Source organism: Pipistrellus hanaki, assembly GCF_964339955.1.
Source record: "Pipistrellus hanaki genome assembly, chromosome: 7".
In the NCBI taxonomy this organism is placed as follows: Eukaryota; Metazoa; Chordata; class Mammalia; order Chiroptera; family Vespertilionidae; genus Pipistrellus; species Pipistrellus hanaki.
In genome coordinates, this window is record NC_140509.1 from 6,357,119 (window position 1) to 6,383,384 (window position 26,266).

General features: G+C 59.0%; 1 protein-coding gene across 1 annotated transcript; it reads right to left on the bottom strand.

The window, feature by feature from the left end:
• Window positions 1–267: 267 nt before the first annotated feature.
• Window positions 268–13,164, bottom strand: TULP1 (TUB like protein 1; the record flags this gene model as incomplete). The annotated part of the gene is made up of 13 exons (XM_084890211.1): window positions 268–694; window positions 2,209–2,380; window positions 5,435–5,533; window positions 5,632–5,743; window positions 6,989–7,101; window positions 7,230–7,400; window positions 10,272–10,390; window positions 10,875–10,997; window positions 11,060–11,158; window positions 12,137–12,250; window positions 12,416–12,521; window positions 12,982–13,027; window positions 13,118–13,164. 13 exons carry the CDS (start codon window positions 13,162–13,164, stop codon window positions 561–563), a joined length of 1,455 nt encoding a protein of 484 aa, XP_084746337.1. The 3' UTR covers window positions 268–560.
• Window positions 13,165–26,266: the final 13,102 nt, after the last annotated feature.

Below are 26,266 nucleotides of genomic sequence, written 5' to 3' on the forward strand. Positions count from 1 at the left end.
GCCGCACTGGCTCCCGACCCCGGACAGGAAGTGGTGACGGGGCGCGGGCGGGCGGGGTGTGCGTGTGTGTGAGTGTGTGTGTGTGAGTGTGTCTGTGTGAGTGTGTGTGTGTGTGAGTGTGTCTGTGTGAGTGTGTGTGAGTGTGTGTATGTGTGTGAGTGTGTCCGTGTGAGTGTGTGTGTCTGTGAGTGTGTGTGAGTGTGAATGAGTGTGAGTGTGTCTGTGTGTGTCTGTGTGAGTGTGTGTGTGTCTGTATGAGTATCTGTGTGTGTCTGTGTGAGTGTGAGTGAGTGTGAGTGTGAGTGTGTTAGTGTGTGGCGGTCCGGCTAGCCCTGCGACCAGATGTGCGGCTCCGGCTCCAGATGTTCCTCATCTGCCTCGGCCGCCGTCTGCGCGCCTCCCCCGCTGGGCCGGAGCCGGCGGAGAGGAGGGAGGTCACCTGGAGATGGGGTCCGCTCCCGGCAAAGGAGCAGCGGGGCCTTTGGTGAGGGGACCCCGAAGCCCCCCCCCCCAGTCCTTTCCGGCCCGGCGGCGGCTCTGGGACTTGGGGGGCCGCTGGGTCACTCGCAGGCCAGCTTCCCGTCGAAGCTGGAGAGGGCGATGGCGAAGGCCTGCAGGGCGCACAGCGGGTAGCGGTAGTCCAGGGTGAAGGCGTCCTCCGCCACGCGGCCGAACTGCAGCACGATGTAGTCCGCTGCGGACGGCGAGGGCGCGGCTGACGGTCCCGACGCCCTCCACAGCGGGAAGTTCCCTCCCGCAGGGACCTCAGGACTCACCGCCTTATCTCACCCCACCTGCCCCACCTGCAGCTTTCCATGCCTCGGGCTGTCAGCCCCTGGGGACGGACTCTGCCTTATCTCCTGCCGCCCGGGGCTATGCAGGAACCTGTCAGACTTCCCCAAACCTAGATTCCTCCCTGGCCAACTTTCTGCGTATTCTGACCCCATTTTCCTCCCTTCCTCCCCCCCAACCCACCCCAGTCCCATCTCAGAGCACCAGGCTCACTCCTTGACTAACCCCCTGGTTCCCTCTTCGCCCAGTGGCCTCTCTCAGCCCCCCACACCTCCCCCAGCATCCATAGGGACAGGAAGTTACTAAAAATACCCCCAACCTCACCAGACTAGGCTCCACCAGAAATGTGATCTGGAGAGCAGTGTCCAAGGCCCGGGACAGGTGACACTGGGCGCCAGCTCATCTCTAGGATGGAGTGGGCACTGGGAGCTCCAGTCCCCTAAGAGGCACCTTAACATCCCCAACTTCCTGAACCGAGTGCGTGCTTGCCCCACGCTTGTGAGAGGGACTCTGACTTAATTTGTGTTGTGGGTGCATCTTGTGGCCCTAAATCTCCAAGGAAAGCCTTTCCCCTCCTTTGAGAGAAGACAGCAGAGTAGGCGCTCAGAAAGGCTTGATTAAGAGTCCCTACCCTGCCGAAACTGGTGTGGCTCAGTGGATAGAGCATCAGCCTGCAGACTGAAGGGTACCAGGTTCGATTCTGGTCAAGGGCATGTACCTTGGTGGTGGGCACATCCCCAGTAGGGGGTGTGCAGGAGGCAGCTGATCGATGTTTCTAACTATCTCTCTCCCTTCCTCTCTGTAAAAAATCAATAAAAAATATATATATATATTTTTAAAAGAGTCCCTACCCTAGAGGCCTAAAGGGGTTCCAATGCCAGGTGACCTGGTAGGAGCTGTAGATCTTGGGCAAGTTAACCTCTCTGTTCCTCGGTTTCCTCATCTGCCAAGCAGGGACAGCAATACCGAGCACCTTTCTCACAGGGTTGTTGAGAAGATCTAAGGATTCCATCTCTAAAGCCCCGAGAACAGTGCCTGCCTCCCAGGAAAGCCAGTGCACGTGTCCGTGACGTGGGCTCTGAGGAGCCGGGTGAGGGCCGCCGCTCTGGGCCAGCACCCTCTGCCCTGGGCTGGGCTGCCAGGGGCTTTCAAACTCCAGCCGCTTAGCTCTCCCTCTGACACAGTCTGACCCGGATATCCCGGCGTCTGCCCCGCCTCTGGTAAGTGCTAGAACGAGGGCCCAAGCACCTGCTGGGATCCCCGGAGCTCCTGAGGGCGCAGTGTTAGTGCCCCTGGAGAAAACGGCCAGCTCCCAGATGCCCTGGCTCCAGGGAGAGAGAGACGGTGGGCAGAGGCCTGAGCCGGGGCCGGGCCCGGGGGCGGCGGGTACAGCCTGGCCTAGGCCCTCGTACTCACGGTCATCGGCGTGCACAATCTGGAAGTTCTTCACCGAGGCCTGCGTGACTCTGCCTTGGAAGTTGAGGGTGTAGGAGCCTGTGGCTTCGTTCCAGATCGGGGGCTTGTTGTGCAGCTCAATGAGGCTCTCCAGAGTCTTGTTCTGCCAGCGCACCAGCAGCCCATCGCTGGCCTGGGCCGGAGGTATTGGGAGAGGACGGTTAGGGCTGGGAATCTCAGGGCTGACGGGAAGGGGCCTGGGGACCTGTGTGCCCTTGCACAGCCTGGAAATCAGCACCCATTGGGGTATCCTTGAGCGCATGCTTGGCTTCCGGTGCCCCCGTGGGCAGGGTGTGCCCCTGTAGGAATGGGGCTTTGCTGTGGGGCGCCAACGTGGAGGGTGGGAAATGGAAAGCAGTCCAGCTGGTGTGGCTTAATGGTTGAGCGTTGACCTATGAACCAGGAGGTCACTGTTTGATTCCCAGTCAGGGCACGTGCCTGGGTTTGGGCTCGATCCCCAGTGTGGGGCGTGCAGCAGGCAACCAATCAATGAATCTCTCTCATTGATGTTTCTTTCTCCTTCTCACTTCCTCTCTGAAATCAATAAAGATATTTTTTAAAAACATTAAAAAAAGGAAGAAAGCCGGCACTGGTTTGGCTCAGTGGATAGAGCGTCGGCCTGCGGTCCCGGTAGGGGGTGTGCAAGAGGCAGCTGGTGGATGATTCTCTCTCATGGACGTTTCTAACTCTCTATCCCTCTCTCTTCCTCTCTGTGAAAAATCAATAAAATATATTAAAAAGAAAAAAAAAAAAAGGAAAGTAGCGTCTGGCACACAGGAGGTGCTCTGTGCCATCGGTATCCCAGGGCCCTTCATGCTGGCACCTGATTACAAGGATGACCAGACATCCCGGGACCTCCACGGAGCGCACAGTGCGCGTGGGGAGATACACAGCGGCCACAAAAAAACGCCCTGGAGGAGAGTTTCGGGAAGGGAGGCGTGGCCTCGGTATGGGTGCTCTTGAGATATTTCTTGACTGAGTTTCCTTGGCACCTGTCACGTTCATGGCTTGGAGTGAGTCTGCTCAAGATGGTGTCCTCCTGGCCTGTGGGCCCCGTTGGTGGGGCGGCGTCCCTGGCACTGAGGGCGTGGCGGGGTCTGGAGCTCAGTCCCCAGTGAAGAGCTTGCAGGAGGCCGCTGGCTGACATGCCACTCACATTAATGTGTCTGTCTCTCTCCTCTGTCTCCAAATCAATTTTTAAAAAATGTTTTAAAATACATTCTCCAAGAAGCCTTCCTGACCCCACGTCTGATGTAGACGTTTTAGCTCTGAGCTTCCACAACACCTCGCTCTTTTTTCCCACTGCGTGTAACGGACAGAGTGAGACACTCTAAGGCAGGCACAGTATCTGAGTCATAGCTCCGTGCCTCAGTCTCCCTCCGTTGTGAGGATTAATCAGTTAGCAGTGCATGAGGAGCTATTTAAATCAGCTCCTAGACCAGAGCAAATGTTCAGCGAAGATCAGAGACCGTTTTGACAGTAACTGTTGTGTTGACTTTGGATCTCGGTGCCGGTTTTAACAAATGGTTGTGTAATGAATGACCTGAGGTGTGGAGAGAGACCCACAGCAGCTCTGGCCGGCTCTCCCTGAGCCAGGTGTGCGGAGACACTGCCCTGGAGGGTGTGTGCTCACTCTGGGCGTGGAGGGAGCACCCGTGGGCCCACAGGGGCCTCTAGACCAGGCCCTCCCGTGGCCGGTGCCCCCGGGCTGCTGGCCGGATCGCTTGTGACTCCAGGAGAGATGTGTGACCAGCCGACAGGGATATTGTTTTTTTCCGTGTAAATGAGTGAAGTGGCACCACTGTGAGTATGGGGCATGCCAGTCATCCTGCATTGTTTATCAAAAATATTTTTTTAATTGGCCGAAACCGGTTTGGCTCAGTGGTAGAGCGTCGGTCTGCGGACTGAAAGGTCCCGGGTTCGATTCCGGTGAGGGGCATGTACGTTGGTTGCGGGCACATCCCCAGGAGGGGGTGTGCAAGAGGCAGCTGGTCGATGTTTCTCTCTCATGGACGTTTCTAGCTCTCTGTCTCTCTCCCTTCCTCTCTGTAAAAAATCAATAAAATATATTTTTAAAAAAATATTTTTTAATTGATCTCAGAGAGGAAGGGAGAGAGAGAGAGAGAAACATCAATGATGAGAATCATTGATTGGCTGCTTCCTGCACACCCCCTACTGGGGATCCAGTCTGAAACCTGGGCATATGCCCCTGGCTAGAATCGAACCCGGGACCCTCCATGCCGCAATGCCATCCCTCTATCCACTGAGGCAAACCAGCGAGGGCTCACCCTGCATCTTCAATCCCACTGACCCACAGAGCTAAGGAGCAGGGCGAGAGTGCCCAACGGAGGCCACCTTCCTGTAGGCATCTCTCCATCTTACCCTACACACTTTAAAATATAAGTTAAAATATATTTTAAAATATATTTTAACGCCACTCCTCCGCTCAAAACCCTTCCCTGGCTTCCTGTTCCTCTCATAGGAAAACCAGTCAGACAGGCTGTGTCTGCCCCCCACTCCACCTCTCACCTATCTCCCTCCGGCCACCTGCGGCTCCTCAGACCCACCGGCCCCGCCCTGCCTGCGGGCCTGCACCTGCTCTTCCCTGGGCAGGAGGGTCTTCCTTCAGAGCCTGGGGCTGCTCCCTCTCCTCCTCCCAGACTCTGCTCAAACTCTCCTCTCCCCGAGGCCCACTCTGACCACTGTACTTAATAGTGGACGACTCCCCATTTCTCACTTCTCTAACGCCATTCGACTCTCCCCTGCCCTTACCATTTCCTAACGTACCACATTATCTACTTATTTCTCACAGTTATCATCTGCAGCCTCGCTCCCCTCCAATGCCAGCTGCATGAGGGCAGATCTGCGCTTTGTCCACTGATGTCTTCTGGGTGCCTCGATACCTGGCACTCAGTGTGTGTGCATCGAATGAACATGTGAATGGCTGATTTGGTGTAAACTTAAAGCACACACAGAGCATGTGTTCGTTTCAGTGAATTCAACGACAGAAACCTCGAGTTCATTCCCCGAGTTGCCGGAATAAACTTGCACTGGAGGGTGAAGTGTGCTCCAGAGGTGGGGTGCTGGGCGAGCTGACTCCCCGCTACGCCCCGCCCCAGCTCCCCAGTAGCGAGTCCCAGAGCGAGTGGGACCTTCAGGGAGAGGGGCAGGGAGGTGCAGGGCTCACGTTTCGGGGCCGGATGGGGACCCTCTCGTTGTCCGAATTCATGCCCGGAATGATGACCGTCATGCGCCGCGGACCTCGGAAGCCCAGCACGTTGGTTTCCTGGGAGGGAGGAGCGCCTTAGGCCGGCCCTGCGGGGGCGGGGCCTGCCGGAGGGGCGGGGCCTGCCGGGGCGGCGGGAGGGACAGGTGCAGACTCACATAAATCACAGCCGCCAGCTCATGCCGGAGGCTCCCCACGTCGGCGCCCCCGCCGCGGTGCGGGTTCTGCCCGTTGTCAAAGACGGTGAAGCGGTTCCCCAGGAGGTTGGACCTGCAAGCAGGGCGGAGCCGGGGCGGGGCTCAGGGGGTCCACGCCGCGACCCTCCAGCCAAGCAGCGCGGAGAGCTACCAGATCACTAACGTGGAGGCGTTTAGGACGAGCAAGTCATGTCCCTGCCCCAGCCTTCCAGCATGAAGTCTTAATAAGATGGATCTAGCTGAAACCGGTTTGGCCCAGTGGATAGAGCGTTGGTCTGCGGACTGAAGGGTCCCGGGTTCGATTCCGGTCAAGGGCATGTACATTGGTTGCAGGCACATCCCCGGTAGGGGGTGTGCAGGAGGCAGCTGGTCGATGTCTCTCATAAATGTTTCTAGCTCTCTATCTATCTCCCTTCCTCTCTGTAAAAAATAAATTTTATATATATTAAAAAAAAAATAAAAGGTGGATCTAGGGGACTGGGCAGCATTCAAATCTCAGTTCCATTTCTTACTAGCTGTGTGACCTTTGGCATGTTACTTAATTGATCTGAGCCTCAGCTTCCCCATCTGCAAAATGGGTATAAGAATAGCAAAATGGGCCCTAATCAGTTTGGCTCAGTGGATAGAGAGTGTCGGCCTGCAGACTGAAGGGTCCCAGGTGTGATTCTGGTCAAGGGTATGTACCTTGGTTGCAGGCACATCCACAGTGGGGTGTGTAGGAGGCAGCTGATCGGTGTTTCTCTCTCATCTCTCTCTCATCGATGTTTCTAACTCTCTGTCCCTCTCCCTTTCTCTCTGTAAAAAATCAATAAAATATATATTTTTTTAAATAGCAAAATGATAGGTAAGAGGATTCAATGGATTAATATCCGGAACTTACTTCCGTATATAAGTGTTTGTTAAATACATACATAAATAAGAGAAATACGGCTTGACTCAGGGGTCCAGCCCCCTCCACTCCGATTTGTGGGAGGATTAGGTGAGATAGAGGGGAGACAGCACAGGGGAGGTGCCACCCACTTGTCCATTCACCCACTTAGTAAATACCTGCTGCAAGCTATTCTGCCAGCTGCCGGGAACTCAGCATGAACACAAGCCTGACCCTGCACCCGCCTCTGCCTGTGCGGCCCTGAGCAGGGGGCACCGCCCGGGGGCTGTTAGAACTAGTCTCCCCTCCCTCCCCCCAGCCATCTAACCAGAGCCCCACGCGGTCTGCACAGGGCAGGAGAGGCCCTGGCCGCTGAGGTGGGCACTGGGGGGAGGGCTCAGGGGTCAGGGAAGGCCGCATGGCCGCTTGCTGCCCTGAGGCCCAGCCCACCTCAGCTTCCCCACAAAATTCTCCCCTCCTCGGGACAGATTGGTGGGGTCGCTGGACATGAGGTAGTTGGCCGTCTTGCTCCGTTTCCGCTTCCTGCCAGCCAAGAGGAACACCTGTGGGGGCGGTGAGAGAGGGTGGGGGGGCGCAGGGAGAAGCCTGCACCCCGCCCCACATCGTGGCCCAGACCCTCCTCCACCCGGTCCTGGCACCTCGCCTCCCTCTCCACCACTCCCGGACCCACCTTCCTCTCGGCGTCCAGGTGCAGGAAGTAGGAGGGGTACAGGCCGCGGTCCACGCCCCTCTTGTCCCGCGTCAGCCGGCAGCGCACGGTCCTGCCCTGCGGGGCCGGCCGCAGCACGAACTCCCGCGGCTCGCCCACCTCCACGGGCGGGGACGCGGCCCGCTCCTCCTTCTGGGGGCGCAGGGGGCGTCAGCCCAGACCGCCCCCGCCCTCAGAGGGCCGGCCGGGCGGGGCAGCAGGCCACTCACCGCTTTCTGTGGGGAGAGGACCGGGCGCTGGAGCCGAGGCCGGGGGCCGGGAGGCTGGCGCTCCCCGCTGTTCCCTGAAGCTGGACTCAGAGCCCAGACCCCATCCGGACCCAGCACCGGGTGAGGTGTGCTGAGTGCCCTCGCCCCGTTTTCCATGGAAGAAGCAGGCAGGCTGGGTGAGCCCCTGCTTAATGCATGTTTAGCAAACACTCATATAAAGTCTGCCAACGTGTTGGGTTCAGTTCTCAGCACTTCTCAAACCCGCACTCATTTAATCCGTTATCACCGCCGGAGGCAGCTGCTGTCCTGTCCCCAGGGGGCCGCTGAGGGCGGGGAGAGGAGGAGCCTGCTCGGCTCAGCCAGCAGAGGTGGAGCTGGGATTGACCTGCCAGGTCCCTGTCAGGCCCAGAGCCTGTGGCGAGGCCTTCCCCGCGCAGACCCGCTGTCAGGCTGCAGGTTCCCATTGCTGTGTTCTAAGCCAGCGATTTCCAACCGTGAGCCGCAGGGATCTTTAAAGCACACGGTACCTGGCTGCTTCGTCAGGGGCACTGACCTCTTTCCCTTACACTATCAGGTAAAAAAATGACAACAGCCCTGGCTGGTTTGGCTCAGTGGATAGAGCATCGGCTTGCGGACTGAAGGGTCCCAGGTTCGATTCCTGTCAAGGGCACAGGCCTGGGTTGTGGGCTCGCTCCAACGTGCAGGAGGCAGGAGGCAGCCAATCAGTGATTTCCTCTCATCATTGATGTTTCTCTCTCCCTTCCTCTCTGAAATCAATAAAATTAAAAAAAAAAAAAAATGACAACAGCCAGCACAACAATGTCTGGTATGAATTCATCAAAATTATATCTAACATTTTTGGTCAGATCAGTAAAAAGTGCATTTTTTTGGTGTGCCGCAGAATTTTGGTAATTAGTTTTTGTTCCAAGAGAGGAAAAGGGTTGAAAATCGCTGTTCTAAGCGCACAACACAGAGGAAGTGCCCGCCACCACTGTGCTCAGGAGCACATGGTAAACGCTCAGTGTCCTGGCCAACTCCGAGGCGGCCCCCACGGTCCCTGCCTGGCTCTGACCCCGGGGTAGCCCTGCACACACACACACACACACACACACACACACACACACTGTAGTGGGTTCTGGGGAAGTTGCCTCTGCGTCATAGAACCCCCAGCAGCCCTGGGGAGGCTCCGGCCAGCAGCCAGGACAGGGGGCCCTGCAGAGCGGGTCTTGCCTCTCCAGCCGAGCTTTCAGTGCCGCCCTGACAGCAACGGAGGCCCCTGAGCCCGAACTACCCGGCTCGGCTGTTCCCAGACTCTGCCTCCAGGAAGAAGTGGAGAAGAGGAGTGTTTGTTTTTAAGACACTGATCTTTAGGGCGGTTTGTTACACAGTAACACATGGTCAATGCAGTGAAGAGAGAAGCACAGAAAACAGGCACAGCTGGGTTGCACTGCCCCTCTGTTCTCACAAACTGGTGCCCTCTGCCCTCAGGTCCTCATAAACGGGGAGCGGAGACTCTAGCCCTCACCCCCTCCCTCCGGGAGGAGAGAAGGGACCGGCAGGGAGGGTGCCGGAGCCCGCTCTGAGCTGAGTGCTGCGGTTGGGCACTTTTGCTGAGGGCAGGTTTGCAGTGTGCCAGGCGGCCCGTGGCCTGCGGGCAGGAGCCTCCCCTGCATTCTAGGGTGCTCCATTAGACACTTGTGAAACACAGGGTATGTTCGGAATGCGACCCGGAGAAAGCCAGAGCTGATGGAAATGTTTCCATCGCTGAGAACCCCCAGGCCTCCTGCACTGCAGGCTGCGCGGCCGCCAGTTCGGCTCCTCCCGGACAGAATAAACCGCCTTCAGTTCACACACCAGGATCCGGGGGGCCGGGCTGATGTGAACCAGCCTCACCACCTCACCAAGCCGGCCCTGCACCGAGGGGCTTGGGTTTGATTCCAGGTCAAAGGCAGGTACCTGGATTGCAGGTTTGATCCGCATCCAACTTGGGGCAAGTACAGGAGGCAACCAACCCATGTGTCTCTCTCACATTGATGTTTCTCTCCCCCTCCCACCCCCTCTCCTACTCTTCCTAAAGTATGAATGGAAGAATATCCTAAGGTGAGGATTAATAAACAGCGAATGGACAGACCACACAGCAAGGAGCCGGGGCCTGCTGGCATGCTGACCTTAATATCTGGCATGCTGACCTTAATATCCGTCACTTTCTCTGTCCAGCGGGACCTTTCCGTCCTGCTCTCTTTAGTGTGTGCATGCTGGTGCCTGAGTCTGTGAGAGGACATGCAAACCCTTAAGGACCTGTCTGCCGGGGGGATTCCCAGTCAGAATGGACTGGGAGGCCTGGGGGAGGGGGCTGGAGCCCCAGACCTGGTCAGTTGCTGGAAGCTTGGGAGGTCCTGCTTGGAGGGCCCGGAGGGGTCAGGTGGGGATATTTCAGCACCTCCCACGGCTGGCTCTCAGGCTGTCCTGTGCACACTGTGCCCGCTGCCACTGCCCCGGCCAGGAAATGTGTGTCTGCCTGTGGGCGCTCTGGGGGCGGGGCGGGGGGGGGGGAGGGAGCCTAGAGACCAGAGGACACAAGGCCCCAGGTGCCCAGCCCCAACCTGGTGACCCCACACTGCCTCTTCTGCTCTCACACGTCTGGTGCCCTCTGCCCACATGTCCCGGCACCAGAGGGGGAGCCCGAAGCTGACCCCCGGGGACGCCGCGGCCCCAGCCGCAAGGCCCACACTCATCCCACAGCCGGGCCTGCCCCTGCTCCTCAGGCCCTGAGCGCCTTCCCTCCGGGACCCACCTTTTTGCCTTTTCCTTTCGCTTTGCCCTTCTGGTTGCTGTTCTTGGTCGACACAACTGCCGCGTCTCCCTCCTCCCCCTCTTCCTCCTTCCGCTCCTCCTCCGGGCCTTTGGGAGCATCTGGAACAGAGCGGCACCAGCCTCTTACCCTGGCGGAGCACTGTCATCTGTCTCACTGGGCCTTCCCACACTCACAGAGTGTTACCCAGATTTCCGTTATCTTACTACGAGGGGCCGATGCACGAAAATTCGTGCAAGAGTAGGCCTTCCACCGAAGCCGGTTCGGCTCAGTGGTAGAGCGTCGGCCTGTGGACTGAAGGGTCCCGGGTTTCCGGCACATCCCCAGTGGGAGGTGTGCAGGAGGCAGCTAATGGATGTTTCTCTCTCATCGATGTTTCTAACACTCTATCCCTTTCCCTCCCTCTCTGTAAAAAATTAATAGAATACATTTTTTTAAAAATTGAGGTCACAAAAAAAAAAAAAAAAAAAAAAATTGAGGTCACGATGCCCTGCCCCAAGTTTCTGACTCCAGAACCCGCTGTGCCGGCCCCGCCCCCCCAGGCTTGCCTGTCCGGGACTTGGCCCCAGAGCCGCCGCCACCCACCTCTCTTCAGAGCAGTCCCGGCCGGGCCTTCGTCCGCCACCAGGAACAGGGCCTCCGGGGCCTTCCGCGCCCCCGCCGCGCTCGCCCCGGGCTCCAGGGGGTCCGTGCCGCCGGCCCCAGCCCCTGTGTGTGCACGGGAGGGTCACACCCCGCCAGGCCCCAGCCCCCCTCCGGACCCGGCCCACCTTTCCTCCTGGTCCTCCTCGGCCGGGTCCCTCCGCCCGCCGGCACCTTCTTCTTCGCCCGCAGGGCCTTCGGTGGGCGCACGGGGCTGCCCGGGGCCCCTGGAAATGAAGGGCGGGTGAGGCGGTCCCGGAGGACCGTGCTGCCCTCTAACCCCAGCTCAGGGGCGTGTAGATTCGGCCCGGAGCCACCACGCATTTCTGTTGATTGACTTGTATTGTAACCACTTTGGTGCTTTTATAACAATTATAACAATAATTTAATTGGGTTTTACAAAGAATTAAATGGAAGTCACAAGGAAAGCCCCTTCCCGGCCCTCCCCCGCTCCAGTGCCCTGGGCAGAGGTGGGGGGGGCGGGGGGCTCTGTCCCTGAGCGCCTTCTTGGGGAGAGAGCAGGGCAGGGGCCCCCCTGGGTGGCTGCAGGCCTCAGGCCTGGGGGGGTGGGGTGGGGGCAGGGCGGGGGGATGCGGGCAGGGGGCCGCACCTGTGCTGGGCACCCTCCTGGCCCCCGGGTCCGCCGGAGCCTTCTCCTCCTTCGGGGGCTTCCTGGGGGGCAGGGGGCCTCGCTCTTTCCCCTCCTCCTCCTCCTCCTCATCGTCATGGCCCTCCTCCTCCTCTGTGGGTAGAAACTCCGCATAATGGGGCGGCCCTCCGGATTGTGGAGGGGCCTCCCCCTGGGACCGGCCGGGGAGGGGGCTCCAGCAGCTCCTCAGAGAACCGGGCGATGAGGCCCCGAGAGGGGGCTGCGGGCGGGGTGCAGGCGGCGGTCCTGTGCTGGGGCCTCCCTCCCCCGGCAGCACCGGCCCCGCTGGAGTCTAAGGCACCCGCTCCTCTCTGTGCCTCAGTTTCCCCGCCCGAAAAGGGGGAGAACAAGAGAGAAAAGTCTTCTCCGCTCCAAGGCCGACGCAGAGGAGTGGAGGCTGTTTTCCCAGTTTCCTGCGTCTCTGCCCGCGGCTCCCTCCCGCCCCCACCCCTCCCCCTCCATCTCTTCCCCTCCTTCTCCCCTTTGCCCCCCTCTCCCCCCTCCCCCCCCGCCTCCTCCTTCTCCCCTCTCCCCGCTCCCCCCCCCCGCCTCTCACCCGCCCCGCGCGCTCGGGCCACCAGGAAGGCGTCGCGGGGGTCGCGCCGGGCCTCGGGGTCCCGCAGGAACTTGGCGAAGTCGGGCTGGGGGGGCGGCCTCCGCCTCCGCGCGGCTGAGCGAGACGCGGTCAGGCGGCCGGACCTACAGCTTCCCCGACGGCGCCCCCCCTCCTCCGAGGGGCACTGGCTCGGGATGTGCGGGTGTGTGCGTGTGTGTTTCTCCCCCTTCCCCCCTCCACCCTCATCCTCCCTCCACCCCCCGCCCCCTCCCCGCTCACCCTGCCGGCCCCCGGGCTCGGCCCCCCGCCCGCCGCCCGGCCTCCGGGGCGCGGGGGGCTCGGGGGCCGCCGGCCTCTCCTTCAGCTTCGGGCCCCGGGCGGGTCGCTGGAGGGGGGTCAGGAGGAAGAGGGGGGCTGTCACCCTCTAATCCCCGGGGCCGCCAGAAATAGCCCGGATTATCCATCCGGAGGGAACGGCAGCCCCTCCTGGGGGTGGGCAAGGACTGCCCCCCAATGCCCCAGCCCGCCCCCGGACACCCCAATGCCCCGGCCCGACCCCCAGACACCCCAATGCCCCCCCGGACACCGGGACACCCCAATGCCCCCAGCCCGACCCCCGGACACCCCAATGCCCCAGCCCGACCCCCGGACACCCCAATGCCCCCAGCCCGAACCCCGGACACCCCAATGCCCCCAGCCCGCCCCCCGGACACCCCAATGCCCCACCCGACCCCCGGACACCCCTGCCCCGGCCCCTGTCCTCCAGTGCCCTCCAGGGAAGTACCCCCACCCCGTCTCCCTCTCAGACCCCCTCCCCCTCTGCCTCCCGCCCAGCGGGGACGTACCTGCGGGGGGCGCCGCCGCACCTCGGGGCTCCCGCTCTCCTGGCCGCTGGGGGGGGGGGGAGTCAGGCGGCTCCTCCCTTCCCCTCCCTCCCCGCCCCTCCCTCTGGGCCGGGGCCGGACAGCAGGGGACCCGCACCTGTCCGAGGCCCACACCTCCCGGAGGGCTTCGTCCCGCAGCGGCATCGCCCCCGCCGCCCGCACCCTCTGCACCCTGCACCCCGCACTCTCCGCCGCCCGCACCCGCCGGCTGCTCCGCGCTCTGAGCCGCCGCGCTAATCCGCTCCGCCCGGCGGCGCTGAGGAAGGCCCTCCCCCAGCACATGGGCTGCTCCCGCAGCGACCCTGCCCCAGCGGGTCCCGGCTAACGGGAAGGAGGCTGAACCCCTAGTCCTTCTCAGAACCCCAACAGCCCGAGGATGCCGTCACCGCGGAGTTACAGATCTGTAATGTGTCCGTGGTCAAAGGGGTGTGGGAAGAAACTATTAACTCAAACCCTGTATCTTTATTTTTCATAAACAACTAAGAGCTAGGACTTACTGGTATGTAATGCATAGGGAGTGACAGAAGTAGGTGTATGTACATACTTCATAGAGAAACATGCCTGACCTCACGGAAATACAAAGGATTGGGACCAAAAGACTATGAAGGACTTTATTCCAACAAACTGGACCGCCTGGGCGAAATTTTCTGGACACATTCCTAGAAAAATACAACCTTCCAACACTCAATCAGGAAGAATCAGAAAACCTGAACAGGCCAATAGCTACTGATAATTACTGAAATGGAAGCAATGATGAAAAGGCTTCCAGCAAACAAAAGTCCTGGTCCGGATGGCTTCACGGGGGAGTTTTACCAAATATTCAAAGAAGAACTAACTCCTCAGACTATTCCAAAAAATCCAAGAGGAAGGAACACTTCCAAGCTCTTTCTAGGAGGCCAGCATTATCCTAATCCCAAAACCAGATAAAGACACTACAAAGAAACAGAACTACAGGCCAATATCCCTGATAAACATAGATGCTAAAATCCTCAACAGAACTTTAGCAAATTGGATCCCGCAATATATTAATAAGGTCATACACCATGATCAAGTGGGATTTATTCCAGGGATGCAAGGCTGGTACAATATTCACAAATCAATTTACATCGCATAAACATATTGCAAGACAAAAATCGCATGATCATATTAATTGATGCAGGAAAAGCATTCAGCGAAATCCAACACCTTTAAAGTATATATAACTTTATTGATTTTAGAGAGGAAGGGAGAGGGAGATAGAGAGAGAGAAATGTCAATGATGAGAGGGAATCATTGTGCGGCAGCCTTTGTTCGAGTCTGCAACCAGAACCAAACCTGACCCCTGGATCATAGCATTGCTCAACCACTGAGCCACCGAGGCCAGGCCAGCACCCTTATTTGATAAAACCTCTCAGCAAAGTGGGGATAGAGGAAGCATATCTCAACATAATAAAAAGCCATATGTGACAAGCCTACAGCCAACATCATATCAATGAGCAAAAACTAAAACCATTTCCCTAAGAACAGGATAAGACAGGGATGCCCTCTTTCACCACTCTTGTTCAACATAGCACCTGACATCCCAGCCATAGCAATCAGATAAGAAGAAATAAAAAGCATCCAAATTGTAAAGGAGGAAGTAAAACTCTCACTATTTGCAGATTACATGATATTGTACATAAAAACCCCTAAAGACTCCATAAAAAAACTACTAGATTTACTACATGAATTCAGCAATGTAGCTGGATACCAAATTAACACCCAGAAATCTATGGCATTTTTATAGACCAATAATGAACTCTTAGAAAGAAAAACTCAATTCCATTTACCATTGCAACAAAAAAAGTTAAGATACTTAGGAATAAACTTAACCAAGGAGGTAAAAGACGTGTGCTAAGAAAACTGCAGGTTGTTGAAAAAAGAGATAGAGAAAGATATAAATAAGTGGAAGAATATACCATGTTCATGGATTGGTAGAATCAATATCATTAAAATGTCCATACTATAGATTCAATGCAATCCCTATTAAACTTCCAATGGCATATTTCACAGACCTAGAACAAACACTCCAAAAGATTTATATGGAACCAGAAAAGATCCTGAATAGCCACAGTAATCTTGAGAAAGAAGAACAAAGTTGGAGGAATCACAATACAGATATCAACTACTACAAAGCCATTGTACTCAAAACAGTCTGGCATTGGTACAAGATCAGGCATATAGATAAATGGAATAGCACAGAAACCCTAGGAACTAACCCAAGCCATTATGCTCAGTTAATATTTGACAAAGGAGGCAAGAGCATACAATCGAGTCATGACAGTCTCTTAAATAAATGTTGTTAGACAGGTACATGCAAAAAAATAAAAAAGAAACTGGACCACCAACTTACGTTATACACAAGAATAAATCCAAAATGGATAAAAAATTTGAAAGACATGAAACCATAAAATTTGGCTCTCAAGAGAAATTTCAATCATTGTTTGAAATTTGGCTCTGTTGACTAATGAGTTTGCTGACCACTGCCCTAGGGTGAAGGAAACTAAAGAGAAAATAAACAAATGGGACTACATAAAAATAAAAAGCTTCTTCACAGCGAAAGAAACCATCAACAAAACAAAAAGGGAGCCGAAACTGGTTTAGCTCAGTGGATAGAGCGTCGGTCTGCGGACTGAAAGGTCCCAGGTTCGATTCTGGTAAAGGGCATGTATTATACATTGGTTGCTGGCACATCCCCAGTAGGAGGTGTGTAGGAGGCAGCTGGTCGATGTTTCTCTCTCATCGATGTTTCTAGCTCTCTATCCCTCTCCCTTCCTCTCTGTAAAAAAATCAATAAAATATATTTATAATTAATTAATTAATTAATTAATTTAAAAAAAAAAGGAGCCCACTGTATGGGAGAACATATTTTGCAATGATATATCTGATAAAGGGTTAATATCCAAAATATATAAGGAACTCGCACAACTTAACAGAAGGAAAACAGACAATCCAATGAGAAATGGGCCCAGCTGGCGTGGCACAGTGGTTGAGCATCAGTCTATGAACCAGGAGGTCAGGGTTCTATTTCCGGTCAGGGCTTAGGCTCCATCCCCAGTGTGGGGTGTGTAGGAGGCAGCTGATCAGGGACTCTCTCATCATCGAAAGATGAGTGGCAATTCCATAGGCCAGAAAAGGCGGGGGTGGGGTGGGGGGGTCTGGAGGGGAAGAGACGGGGTGCTACCTGGGAAAAGAACAGGGAGGTAAGGGCTTGGAGGCTGGAAATAGCCAGATGTATGCAAAGGTCTGTCATCTCCGGCACGGCCACCCCGGACTGCCACTTGGTGGCTGGCCGTCCCTGAGTGACATCTATGAACGGGTTTGATGGTGGCACCCAGGTGGCGGGAGGGCTGTGGCGGCCGGAGGAGATGGCCGGTGGGACCCGGCGGGCCTTGGGCATCACCCCTGCTCCTCCGTGCTCCTTCCAGAGCTCCCACCCACTCTGCCTCCCGGCATCCCGGCACAGCTCGGCACGGGGTTGGGGCCATTTTCTGAGGTCACAAGCGTCCAGTGAGATGGGGTCGAGGTTGCCTCCAGTTTGCAGGAGGAGAAGCGGAGATTTGGGGAGGTGAGCTGACTTGCTCAGTGTCACCAGGTCCTAATGCTGCTTGAATCGGATCTGCCCGCTGTCACAGCTTTGCCCCAACCCCCGTGTGTCTTATACTCAGGGGCTTAGAGATGGGGACTGAGCAGAAGGCTCAGGCTTGTCTCTCTCGGCTTCCTCGGTCCACCGGACCCAGATTTGCCACAAGTAATCTTTCTAAAAGGCTCCTGCCTCGGTGGACACCTTTGCTCCGGAGCATCCACTGCCTCCACACTGCCCACGGCTCCAGGTTAAACGTGCGGGTGGACGGTCAAGGCTCCGCTGGCTCTGGCCTCCGCCTGCCATCTAACCCCAGGGGGTGCCAGCCCTGCGGCGGGTGTGTGTGGTCAGGGTCAGGGAGGGCATCGGGGCGGCTCTGGAGGCCGGGCCTGAGGGAGGCCGTGAGTCCGCGTGAGGCTTAGTAAGCACTTCAGCAGCTTGGTTATGGTTGGAGTCGGGTTGGGTGAGGTTTGAGGCTGACGTTTATGTCAGGGTTGATTTCCCGTCCAGAGCAGGGAGACTTCCGGGTCCCTGGAGGGTCTGGCTTAGGAAGGGGCAGGGAGGGCTCTGGGAGGAGCCTGTGCTGGGATTGGTGCTGGGATTGGTGCTGGGATTGGTGCTGGGATTGGTGCTGGACGCAGGGCTGCAGGCACAGCACCTGGCAGTGTGGGGTGTTTGGAATGGTCACATAACCGGCTGCTGGCGGCACTCAGAGAGAGGAGCGCTCAGAGAGAGGAGCACTCAGAGAGAGGAGCACTCAGAGAGAGGAGCACTCAGAGGGAGGAGCACCCAGAGAGGGGAGCACCCAGAGAGGGGAGCACTCAGAGGGAGGAGCACTCAGAAAGAGGAGCGCCCAGAGAGGGGAGCACTCAGAGAGAGGAGCACCCAGAGAGGGGAGCACCCAGAGAGAGGAGCACTCAGAGAGAGGAGCACTCAGAGGGAGGAGCACCCAGAGGGGGGAGCACCCAGAGAGGGGAGCACCCAGAGAGGGGAGCACTCAGAGGGAGGAGCACTCAGAAAGAGGAGCGCCCAGAGAGAGGAGCACTCAGAGAGAGGAGCGCTCAGAGAGAGGAGCACTCAGAGAGAGGAGCGCTCAGAGAGAGGAGCACTCAGAGAGGGGAGCACTCAGAGAGAGGAGCGCTCAGAGAGAGGAGCTCTCAGAGAGAGGAGCACTCAGAGGGAGGAGCTCTCAGAGAGAGGAGCACCCAGAGAGAGGAGCGCCCAGAGGGAGGAGCGCTCAGAGAGAGGAGCGCTCAGAGAGAGGAGCGCTCAGAGAGAGGAGCACTCAGAGGGAGGAGCACTCAGAGAGAGGAGCACTCAGAGAGAGGAGCGCTCAGAGAGAGGAGCGCTCAGAGGGAGGAGCACTCAGAGAGAGGAGCACTCAGAGGGAGGAGCACTCAGAGAGAGGAGCACTCAGAGGGAGGAGCTCTCAGAGAGAGGAGCGCTCAGAGAGAGGAGCGCTCAGAGGGAGGAGCACTCAGAGAGAGGAGCACTCAGAGGGAGGAGCACTCAGAGAGAGGAGCACTCAGAGAGAGGAGCGCTCAGAGAGAGGAGCGCTCAGAGGGAGGAGCACTCAGAGAGAGGAGCACTCAGAGGGAGGAGCGCTCAGAGAGGGGAGCACTCAGAGAGGGGAGCGCCCAGAGAGGGGAGCGCTCAGAGAGGGGAGCGCTCAGAGAGAGGAGCACTCAGAGAGAGGAGCGCTCAGAGGGAGGAGCACTCAGAGAGAGGAGCACTCAGAGGGAGGAGCACTCAGAGAGAGGAGCACTCAGAGGGAGGAGCACTCAGAGAGAGGAGCACTCAGAGGGAGGAGCTCTCAGAGAGAGGAGCACCCAGAGAGAGGAGCACCCAGAGGGAGGAGCGCTCAGAGAGGGGAGCGCTCAGAGAGGGGAGCACTCAGAGAGAGGAGCTCTCAGAGAGAGGAGCACTCAGAGGGAGGAGCTCTCAGAGAGAGGAGCGCCCAGAGAGAGGAGCGCTCAGAGAGAGGAGCGCTCAGAGAGAGGAGCACTCAGACGGAGGAGCACTCAGAGAGGGGAGCACTCAGAGAGAGGAGCTCTCAGAGAGAGGAGCACTCAGAGGGAGGAGCTCTCAGAGAGAGGAGCACCCAGAGAGAGGAGCACCCAGAGGGAGGAGCGCTCAGAGAGAGGAGCGCTCAGAGAGAGGAGCGCTCAGAGAGAGGAGCACTCAGAGGGAGGAGCACTCAGAGAGAGGAGCACTCAGAGAGAGGAGCGCTCAGAGAGAGGAGCGCTCAGAGGGAGGAGCACTCAGAGAGAGGAGCACTCAGAGGGAGGAGCACTCAGAGAGAGGAGCACTCAGAGGGAGGAGCTCTCAGAGAGAGGAGCACTCAGAGAGAGGAGCGCTCAGAGAGAGGAGCGCCCAGAGAGGGGAGCGCCCAGAGAGGGGAGCACTCAGAGAGGGGAGCACTCAGAGGGAGGAGCACTCAGAAAGAGGAGCGCCCAGAGAGGGGAGCACTCAGAGAGAGGAGCACTCAGAGAGGGGAGCACCCAGAGAGAGGAGCACTCAGAGAGAGGAGCACTCAGAGGGAGGAGCACCCAGAGAGGGGAGCACCCAGAGAGGGGAGCACCCAGAGAGGGGAGCACTCAGAGGGAGGAGCACTCAGAAAGAGGAGCGCCCAGAGAGAGGAGCACTCAGAGAGAGGAGCGCTCAGAGAGAGGAGCGCTCAGAGAGAGGAGCGCTCAGAGAGAGGAGCACTCAGAGAGGGGAGCGCTCAGAGAGAGGAGCGCTCAGAGAGAGGAGCTCTCAGAGAGAGGAGCACTCAGAGGGAGGAGCTCTCAGAGAGAGGAGCACCCAGAGAGAGGAGCACCCAGAGGGAGGAGCGCTCAGAGAGAGGAGCGCTCAGAGAGAGGAGCGCTCAGAGAGAGGAGCACTCAGAGGGAGGAGCACTCAGAGAGAGGAGCGCTCAGAGAGAGGAGCGCTCAGAGGGAGGAGCACTCAGAGAGAGGAGCACTCAGAGGGAGGAGCTCTCAGAGAGAGGAGCGCTCAGAGAGAGGAGCGCTCAGAGAGAGGAGCGCTCAGAGGGAGGAGCACTCAGAGAGAGGAGCACTCAGAGGGAGGAGCTCTCAGAGAGAGGAGCGCTCAGAGAGAGGAGCTCTCAGAGAGAGGAGCGCTCAGAGAGAGGAGCGCTCAGAGAGAGGAGCACCCAGAGGGAGGAGCGCTCAGAGGGAGGAGCACTCAGAGGGAGGAGCTCTCAGAGAGAGGAGCGCTCAGAGAGAGGAGCACCCAGAGGGAGGAGCGCTCAGAGGGAGGAGCACTCAGAGGGAGGAGCTCTCAGAGAGAGGAGCGCTCAGAGAGAGGAGCGCTCAGAGGGAGGAGCACTCAGAGAGAGGAGCACTCAGAGGGAGGAGCACTCAGAGAGAGGAGCACTCAGAGGGAGGAGCACTCAGAGAGAGGAGCGCTCAGAGAGAGGAGCGCTCAGAGGGAGGAGCACTCAGAGAGAGGAGCGCTCAGAGGGAGGAGCACTCAGAGAGAGGAGCACTCAGAGGGAGGAGCACTCAGAGAGAGGAGCACTCAGAGAGAGGAGCGCTCAGAGAGAGGAGCGCTCAGAGGGAGGAGCACTCAGAGAGAGGAGCACTCAGAGGGAGGAGCGCTCAGAGAGGGGAGCACTCAGAGAGGGGAGCGCCCAGAGAGGGGAGCGCTCAGAGAGGGGAGCGCTCAGAGAGAGGAGCACTCAGAGAGAGGAGCGCTCAGAGGGAGGAGCACTCAGAGAGAGGAGCACTCAGAGGGAGGAGCACTCAGAGAGAGGAGCACTCAGAGGGAGGAGCACTCAGAGAGAGGAGCACTCAGAGGGAGGAGCTCTCAGAGAGAGGAGCACCCAGAGAGAGGAGCACCCAGAGGGAGGAGCGCTCAGAGAGGGGAGCGCTCAGAGAGGGGAGCACTCAGAGAGAGGAGCTCTCAGAGAGAGGAGCACTCAGAGGGAGGAGCTCTCAGAGAGAGGAGCGCCCAGAGAGAGGAGCGCTCAGAGAGAGGAGCGCTCAGAGAGAGGAGCACTCAGAGGGAGGAGCACTCAGAGAGGGGAGCACTCAGAGAGAGGAGCTCTCAGAGAGAGGAGCACTCAGAGGGAGGAGCTCTCAGAGAGAGGAGCACCCAGAGAGAGGAGCACCCAGAGGGAGGAGCGCTCAGAGAGAGGAGCGCTCAGAGAGAGGAGCGCTCAGAGAGAGGAGCACTCAGAGGGAGGAGCACTCAGAGAGAGGAGCACTCAGAGAGAGGAGCGCTCAGAGAGAGGAGCGCTCAGAGGGAGGAGCACTCAGAGAGAGGAGCACTCAGAGGGAGGAGCACTCAGAGAGAGGAGCACTCAGAGGGAGGAGCTCTCAGAGAGAGGAGCACTCAGAGAGAGGAGCGCTCAGAGAGAGGAGCGCTCAGAGAGGGGAGCGCCCAGAGAGGGGAGCACTCAGAGAGGGGAGCACTCAGAGGGAGGAGCACTCAGAAAGAGGAGCGCCCAGAGAGGGGAGCACTCAGAGAGAGGAGCACTCAGAGAGGGGAGCACCCAGAGAGAGGAGCACTCAGAGAGAGGAGCACTCAGAGGGAGGAGCACCCAGAGAGGGGAGCACCCAGAGAGGGGAGCACCCAGAGAGGGGAGCACTCAGAGGGAGGAGCACTCAGAAAGAGGAGCGCCCAGAGAGAGGAGCACTCAGAGAGAGGAGCGCTCAGAGAGAGGAGCGCTCAGAGAGAGGAGCGCTCAGAGAGAGGAGCACTCAGAGAGGGGAGCGCTCAGAGAGAGGAGCGCTCAGAGAGAGGAGCTCTCAGAGAGAGGAGCACTCAGAGGGAGGAGCTCTCAGAGAGAGGAGCACCCAGAGAGAGGAGCACCCAGAGGGAGGAGCGCTCAGAGAGAGGAGCGCTCAGAGAGAGGAGCGCTCAGAGAGAGGAGCACTCAGAGGGAGGAGCACTCAGAGAGAGGAGCGCTCAGAGAGAGGAGCGCTCAGAGGGAGGAGCACTCAGAGAGAGGAGCACTCAGAGGGAGGAGCTCTCAGAGAGAGGAGCGCTCAGAGAGAGGAGCGCTCAGAGAGAGGAGCGCTCAGAGGGAGGAGCACTCAGAGAGAGGAGCACTCAGAGGGAGGAGCTCTCAGAGAGAGGAGCGCTCAGAGAGAGGAGCTCTCAGAGAGAGGAGCACTCAGAGAGAGGAGCACCCAGAGGGAGGAGCGCTCAGAGGGAGGAGCACTCAGAGGGAGGAGCTCTCAGAGAGAGGAGCGCTCAGAGAGAGGAGCACCCAGAGGGAGGAGCGCTCAGAGGGAGGAGCACTCAGAGGGAGGAGCTCTCAGAGAGAGGAGCGCTCAGAGAGAGGAGCGCTCAGAGGGAGGAGCACTCAGAGAGAGGAGCACTCAGAGGGAGGAGCACTCAGAGAGAGGAGCACTCAGAGGGAGGAGCACTCAGAGAGAGGAGCACTCAGAGGGAGGAGCTCTCAGAGAGAGGAGCACCCAGAGAGAGGAGCGCCCAGAGGGAGGAGCGCTCAGAGAGAGGAGCGCTCAGAGAGAGGAGCGCTCAGAGAGAGGAGCACTCAGAGGGAGGAGCACTCAGAGAGAGGAGCACTCAGAGAGAGGAGCGCTCAGAGAGAGGAGCGCTCAGAGGGAGGAGCACTCAGAGAGAGGAGCACTCAGAGGGAGGAGCACTCAGAGAGAGGAGCACTCAGAGGGAGGAGCTCTCAGAGAGAGGAGCACTCAGAGAGAGGAGCGCTCAGAGAGAGGAGCGCTCAGAGAGGGGAGCGCTCAGAGAGAGGAGCGCTCAGAGAGGGGAGCACCCAGAGGGAGGAGCGCTCAGAGAGAGGAGCGCTCAGAGAGAGGAGCGCTCAGAGAGAGGAGCGCTCAGAGAGAGGAGCACTCAGAGAGAGGAGCGCTCAGAGAGAGGAGCGCTCAGAGAGGGGAGCGCTCAGAGAGAGGAGCGCTCAGAGAGGGGAGCACCCAGAGGGAGGAGCGCTCAGAGAGAGGAGCACTCAGAGAGAGGAGCGCTCAGAGAGAGGAGCGCTCAGAGAGAGGAGCGCTCAGAGAGAGGAGCACTCAGAGGGAGGAGCGCTCAGAGAGAGGAGCACCCAGAGAGAGGAGCGCTCAGAGAGAGGAGCGCTCAGAGAGAGGAGCGCTCAGAGAGGGGAGCGCTCAGAGAGAGGAGCGCTCAGAGAGGGGAGCACCCAGAGGGAGGAGCGCTCAGAGAGAGGAGCACTCAGAGAGAGGAGCACTCAGAGGGAGGAGCACTCAGAGAGAGGAGCACTCAGAGGGAGGAGCTCTCAGAGAGAGGAGCACTCAGAGAGAGGAGCGCTCAGAGAGAGGAGCGCTCAGAGAGGGGAGCGCTCAGAGAGAGGAGCGCTCAGAGAGGGGAGCACCCAGAGGGAGGAGCGCTCAGAGAGAGGAGCGCTCAGAGAGAGGAGCGCTCAGAGAGAGGAGCGCTCAGAGAGAGGAGCACTCAGAGAGAGGAGCGCTCAGAGAGAGGAGCGCTCAGAGAGGGGAGCGCTCAGAGAGAGGAGCGCTCAGAGAGGGGAGCACCCAGAGGGAGGAGCGCTCAGAGAGAGGAGCACTCAGAGAGAGGAGCGCTCAGAGAGAGGAGCGCTCAGAGAGAGGAGCGCTCAGAGAGAGGAGCACTCAGAGGGAGGAGCGCTCAGAGAGAGGAGCACCCAGAGAGAGGAGCGCTCAGAGAGAGGAGCGCTCAGAGAGAGGAGCGCTCAGAGAGGGGAGCGCTCAGAGAGAGGAGCGCTCAGAGAGGGGAGCACCCAGAGGGAGGAGCGCTCAGAGAGAGGAGCACTCAGAGAGAGGAGCGCTCAGAGAGAGGAGCGCTCAGAGAGAGGAGCGCTCAGAGAGAGGAGCACTCAGAGGGAGGAGCTCTCAGAGAGAGGAGCGCTCAGAGAGAGGAGCGCTCAGAGAGGGGAGCACTCAGAGGGAGGAGCACTCAGAGAGAGGAGCGCTCAGAGAGGGGAGCACTCAGAGAGAGGAGCGCTCAGAGAGAGGAGCGCTCAGAGAGAGGAGCGCTCAGAGAGAGGAGCGCTCAGAGAGGGGAGCACTCAGAGGGAGGAGCACTCAGAGGGAGGAGCACCTAGAGAGGGGAGCACTCAGAGAGAGGAGCGCTCAGAGAGAGGAGCACTCAGAGGGAGGAGCACCTAGAGAGAGGAGCGCCCAGAGAGAGGAGCACTCAGAGAGAGGAGCACTCAGAGAGAGGAGCACTCAGAGAGAGGAGCCCGGGCTCCGGGGCCTGCAATGCAGCAAACAGTCGCCCTGGTCCGTCCCCACAGGCGCCACTCCCAGGGTGCACGGAGGCAGAGCGTGTGAGGGCGGAGCTGACAGCATGAGGCTTAACTCCAGCTCTGTGGCCCTCTCCTCTGGTAACCATAGCCTCAGTTTCTCCATCCATAAAATGGGGTGATGACAGCGACCTGGCAGGGCTGTGGAAAACGGATAACCAGGTTTGCAGATGGCCCGGCACAGGGCGGCCCGCGGCTGCAGCTGGGAGAGGCGGGTACCTGGCCCTCGGGGCCCGCCGAGGCAGAATGGGGAAGCTGAGGCCCGGCTGGCTGTTTGGGGCCTGGTGTCAGCCACACTGGGCATTAGACTCGCTCGGTGGGGTGGGGGGGTTAGAAAACGCTGATGCCAGTCTGACTTCCCAGCGATGCTGAGTCAATTAGCAGGAAGTGGGCTGGGGCAGGAGGAGTTTGAAAGGCTCCTCGGGGGACTGGAGCCTTCTCTGGGGCCTGAAGCTCTCTCTTTAACTGTTCCTCTCAGTAAGGCAGTGGTTCTCAAAGTGGGGTTCCGGGACCAGCAGCGTCAGCGTCACTCGGGACCATGTTAGAAGGCAGATTCTCAGGCCTCACCGTGGGCCAAGGGAAGCTCCGGGTGGCCCAGCAAGCGGTATCCCAGCACCTTCGGGGCCTTTGTGCCCTCGGCTCCCAGCTCCGCACTGAGCTGAGGCTGACGAAGAGACTGACCAGATTTCCTGCAAGTGTGGGTGGTTCTCAGTGATGGGCGGCCACAGCTGTGGGTGCTGTGGTGCTGTGGGAGCTGTGGGTGCTGTGGGTGCTGTGGTGCTCTGGGTGCTGTGGGAGCTGTGGGAGCTGTGGTGCTGTGGGAGCTGTGGGTACTGAGGTGCTGTGGGAGCTATGGGTGCTGTGGTGCTGTGGGTGCTGTGGTGCTGTGGGAGCTGTGGGTGCTGTGGGTGCTGTGGGTGCTGTGGTGTGGGTGCTGTGGGTGCTGTGGGTGCTGTGGTGTGGGAGCTGTGGGTGCTGTGGGTGCTGTGGTGTGGGAGCTGTGGGAGCTGTGGGTGCTGTGGGTGCTGTGGGTGCTGTGGTGTGGGAGCTGTGGGAGCTGTGGGTGCTGTGGGTGCTGTGGGAGCTGTGGGTGCTGTGGGTGCTGTGGGAGCTGTGGGTGCTGTGGGAGCTGTGGGTGCTGTGGTGTGGCTGCTGTGGGTGCTGTGGGTGCTGTGGGAGCTGTGGCTGCTGTGGTGTGGCTGCTGTGGGTGCTGTGGTGTGGGTGCTGTGGCTGCTGTGGGAGCTGTGGTGTGGGAGCTGTGGGAGCTGTGGTGCTGTGGGTGCTGTGGGTGCTGTGGTGTGGGAGCTGTGGGTGCTGTGGGTGCTGTGGGTGCTGTGGTGTGGGTGCTGTGGGTGCTGTGGGAGCTGTGGGTGCTGTGGGAGCTGTGGGAGCTGTGGGTGCTGTGGTGCTGTGGGTGCTGTGGTGCTGTGGGTGCTGTGGTGCTGTGGGTGCTGTGGTGCTCTGGGTGCTGTGGGTGCTGTGGGAGCTGTGGGTACTGAGGTGCTGTGGGAGCTGTGGTGCTGTGGGTGCTGTGGGTGCTGTGGTGTGGGAGCTGTGGGTGCTGTGGTGCTGTGGGTGCTGTGGGTGCTGTGGTGCTGTGGGAGCTGTGGGTGCTGTGGGTGCTGTGGGTGCTGTGGTGTGGGTGCTGTGGTGTGGGTGCTGTGGGAGCTGTGGGTGCTGTGGGAGCTGTGGTGTGGGTGCTGTGGGTGCTGTGGTGCTGTGAGACACAGAGGTCAGGTGCAGAGGGGCCGGCCGCCGCCTCCTCCCCGCCGTCAGCGCCCGGGCCCCTCCCCGCGGTGGTGCGTGAGCGCAGCGCTGGTGCAGCACCTGGCAGGCTCTGCGGGGCTGTCTTCTTCCTCAGCTGAGGATGTGTTTCCGTTGAGTTTTAGAGCGTGGAAGGCAATGAGGGGGAGGGAGGAGGGGAGGGGAGGGAGAGAGAAACATTGATGTGAAAAGAGACACATCACTGGTTGCCCTCCACACGCACCCGGACTGGACTGGGACTGACCCTGAGACCCTCCGTGCAGGGCCGAGGAGTCACACGGCCAGGGCTCCTTTTGTTTTCAAACAATTCAAACTCACACATAAGCTGCCAGGAGAGCACCGTGCGCTCTGGATACCCGGCCAAAGGCCACCGCCTTTGCTATAATAATTGTCCCACCATGGCTTCATGGTCCGGCCACCCTTTGCACTGGCTGAGCCTCAGCCCTCTTTCATCTGTGGGGACTGTCAGGGCGAGTTTCACTTGTGGGCAGTTGACGGGACTAGAGAGTTGCCTGTAATCCCCAACCTCCATGTAGAAGCCTCGGGGTGTCCCAGCGGAGTCTGCAGGGGCCCCGGCGGCGGGAGTACGGATCCACCCAAAGCCCGGCAGGACTCCTGGCAGGACCGAGTGCGGTGTGAACCGGCA